Consider the following 3,252-nt stretch of genomic DNA (forward strand, 5'->3'; position numbering starts at 1 on the left):
GTATAAAATAATGAAAAAGGTACTTGGATACAATTGAATTTGTAACAAACATTTAAACAAATCGAAAGTTAGTTAGATAAAACCAAATTTGATAATAAAAGATAAATTCAAATATAAATTGGAGAGAAAAATCAGGAAGTTTTTATTTATTTTGATTAATTCGATAAGTAGTCAGATAAAATCTAATTTGATAATAAAATATAAATTCAAATATAATTGAGGGAAAAAATCAAGAAGAGAGATCGTTTATTTACAATTATACTGTATTCATAATTTCATTTTCATTTAAGTTTCAACTACACTGTATTTAGAACTTCATCAACCACAAAACCTACGAAAGAAGCCTAACTTGTTGTACAAGCATAGTAAAAATAGCAAAACTGCAAAAGTGAATACTTATTTGTTTGTCAAAATGACAAATTAATGGTATAGTAATATAATAAGATGATAATGAATAAAAGATGATTAAGAAAATACAAAAAAAATAAAATTTAAATGAAATATATAGTTTGTTATATGATAATATTATAAAATATTAAGTAAAAATCTAATCAGGATAAAAAAAATTGATCCAGATTTAAAATAATGAAAAACGAATAAAATAATAGAAAAATCTAAAGATATATTATAAATCAAAATAAAAATAGTAATAAACAAATTAAATATTGATTAATTCTGAATATTTTTGAAAAGTGGTTAAATCAAACCAAATTGGATATGAAACCGCCAATTCAAATTTTAAAATGAGAGAAAAATCCGACACCTTTATCTCCTAAATCCATTAGGTTGAATCTCATAACGGACGATTTCATTTAGACTGTACTTTTATTGAGAACTGATTCACGGTCTCATAACAGACGATTCCATTTACACTGTATTTCTATTTAGAATTTATACACGGTATAGTAATTACACAATACTCGAAAGAAATGGTTAATCGACCCTACCAAGAGCAATTTGGGTATTATAAAAATATAAGTCACGTGCGTGGCATGCTTTTGCAAAAAAAAAAAAAACATTATTTCTATCTTTTGAAAAAAATTAAAAGATACCTCCCGATTTTGCTATTTCCTCCCCTTTCCAAAATATAATAAATAAAACCGAACCAAAGGATTTTGACTTTTATATGGAACTTTTAGCAAACCGACCAATTCTGAGCTGGGCTCAAACCCAGTGATCTGAACCGACTATAACCCCTTTAAACCAAAGGAATCAAACTCTGTATATCGGCCCAAGCCCAACTGTGGTTCCCTTTAGTCTAGGGTTAATTTTTCTCTTTCATTTTCTGATCTTCTTCAGCAGCCGCCGCATAACCTGTTTTTTGTATATAAATCTTTTCTCAGACTTCCTCCGCCTCCTGCCGCAGACTTCCTGGTTTTCTGCCGCCGCTTCATTTCAGACTTGAGAGTAAAAAGAACAAAAAAAAAAAAAAAAAAAAAAAAAAAAAAAAAAAATGAAGACCATTCTTTCATCCGAGTCTATGGATATTCCAGATGGGGTCAAAATCAAGGTGCATGCCAAGATCATCGAGGTTGAAGGTCCTCGTGGTAAGCTTGTTCGCAACTTTAAGCACCTTAATCTCGACTTTCAACTTATCACTGACGAGGCCACCGGCAAGAAGAAGCTCCGTATCGAAGCCTGGTTTGGGTCCAGGAAGACATCCGCCGCTATTCGTACTGCTCTCAGCCATGTTGAGAACCTTATTACAGGTGTCACTAAGGGCTATCGTTACAAGATGCGTTTCGTCTATGCTCACTTTCCCATCAATGCTAGCATCACAAACAACAGCAAGTCTATTGAGATTCGTAACTTCCTTGGTGAAAAGAAGGTGCCCGTTTCTCTATGCTTCATTCCAGATTTTGATTTCTATTGTTTTCGAACTTTGCTGTTAGCTTGTTTGTTAACTCGAGCTGTGGGTTGATACTGCATATTTTATTTGTCGGAGTCTGCCTGGTGTTAAGATATTTACAGAAAAATTCAATTTTTGCTATTTCTCTACCTGTGTTGTTTTCAATGCTTGTATGAATTGCCATTTTTACAAATACGTACTCCCTCGTCACATGATTTCTTCCTGGGGTCCTATGGAGCAATACTTAGAAGTTGAAGTTTATTCTGGGTAGCAGCCGTTCGAATCTCATTACTAGTTCTGTTAGAAATTAAAATTTCGGTTTAGTACGAAAACCATCATATAAAGAAGCCTTGGCATTGATTAACGAGATCATCTTTCAAAGGTGGACGAGTTAGCTTGGATGCTTATGAATATATCGTTCATGCTCGGCTCTTCATGGCAGAGTTTTGTATGTTGGATAATTAGGATGGTTGCTTCAATGCTCTGCTCTTCATGGCAGAGTTTTTTTATGTTGGAATTGGAATTACAGTCGTTTTTAATTCATTCTTAGTTCGCATTGCACAAGATAGAATATTGGCCATACGTTGTTGTGAGTTTGTTATGAATCATGCTCATAATTGTTTTATCAGGTGAGAAAGGTGGATATGCTTGATGGAGTTTCCATTACCCGATCTGAGAAAGTGAAGGATGAGCTAGTTTTGGATGGAAATGATATTGAACTTGTGTCACGGTCTTGTGCCCTTATAAACCAGGTTTGTCTTAATCACACTCACATCCAAACTTCGCTGCACATAAAAGGAAAGAGAAATCATTGAGTGGCTTATTCTTCTATGCCTTATTTTGCAGAAATGTCATGTCAAGAACAAGGATATACGGAAGTTCCTTGATGGTATCTATGTCAGCGAGAAGGGAACCATAGTTGGAGGAGATGAGTGATCAATACAATTGTAGGTTATATCTGCTCTTAGTTTCAAGAGTTTGTTTTCTTTCGGAATTGTTTTTTTTTTTCATGACTAATAGCGTAATTTTCTGATGTTTCTTATTGTGGCCACCCTTTAAAATTTATTACAGTTTTGTTTTATGAATGAATTTTAGTCGAGGCACATAAACGGTGCTTGGTTGGTAATCTGTCTGCGATGGTCTTTTTCACTTATTTCGAATTTAGGCTATTGCATTAACATTCTCTTGATCCTTAATTCTTGGTTATTTGAGCTTAGATGCCCATTAACCCTACATTCTGGGAAAACTGTAGGTACAGCTTGGAATATCTATCTATATATAGAGAGAGGAGGGTGCACCCTTATTTATAGTTTATTTTGTGGTGGGGTTGTAGAGTTTTTTCCCCATGTGATTTGCAATATTTCATTATAGTTCTCTCACTAGTCATGTAATACGATTCTTAG

At 33.5% G+C, this 3,252-nt stretch overlaps 1 protein-coding gene across 1 annotated transcript; it reads left to right on the forward strand.

Annotated features, from left to right (window-relative positions):
• Positions 1-1,291: 1,291 nt before the first annotated feature.
• LOC120085564 (60S ribosomal protein L9-like) lies at positions 1,292-2,977 on the forward strand. Its single transcript, XM_039041642.1, has 3 exons — positions 1,292-1,828; positions 2,479-2,601; positions 2,696-2,977. Exons 1-3 carry the CDS (start codon positions 1,454-1,456, stop codon positions 2,783-2,785), a joined length of 588 nt encoding a protein of 195 aa, XP_038897570.1. The 5' UTR covers positions 1,292-1,453; the 3' UTR covers positions 2,786-2,977.
• Positions 2,978-3,252: the final 275 nt, after the last annotated feature.

The sequence above is a fragment of the Benincasa hispida genome, chromosome 1 (assembly GCF_009727055.1).
Source record: "Benincasa hispida cultivar B227 chromosome 1, ASM972705v1, whole genome shotgun sequence".
Classification (NCBI taxonomy): Eukaryota; Viridiplantae; Streptophyta; class Magnoliopsida; order Cucurbitales; family Cucurbitaceae; genus Benincasa; species Benincasa hispida.

Excerpts from the sequence above, each read along its gene's own strand:
- LOC120085564 (XM_039041642.1), top strand. The coding sequence starts at position 1,454 with ATGAAGACCATTCTTTCATCCGAGTCTATGGATATTCCAGATGGGGTC. Across the intron at positions 1,829-2,478 it reads ACTTCCTTGGTGAAAAGAAG|GTGAGAAAGGTGGATATGCT; the intron begins GTGCCCGTTTCT and ends TTGTTTTATCAG. Across the intron at positions 2,602-2,695 it reads CTTGTGCCCTTATAAACCAG|AAATGTCATGTCAAGAACAA; the intron begins GTTTGTCTTAAT and ends CTTATTTTGCAG.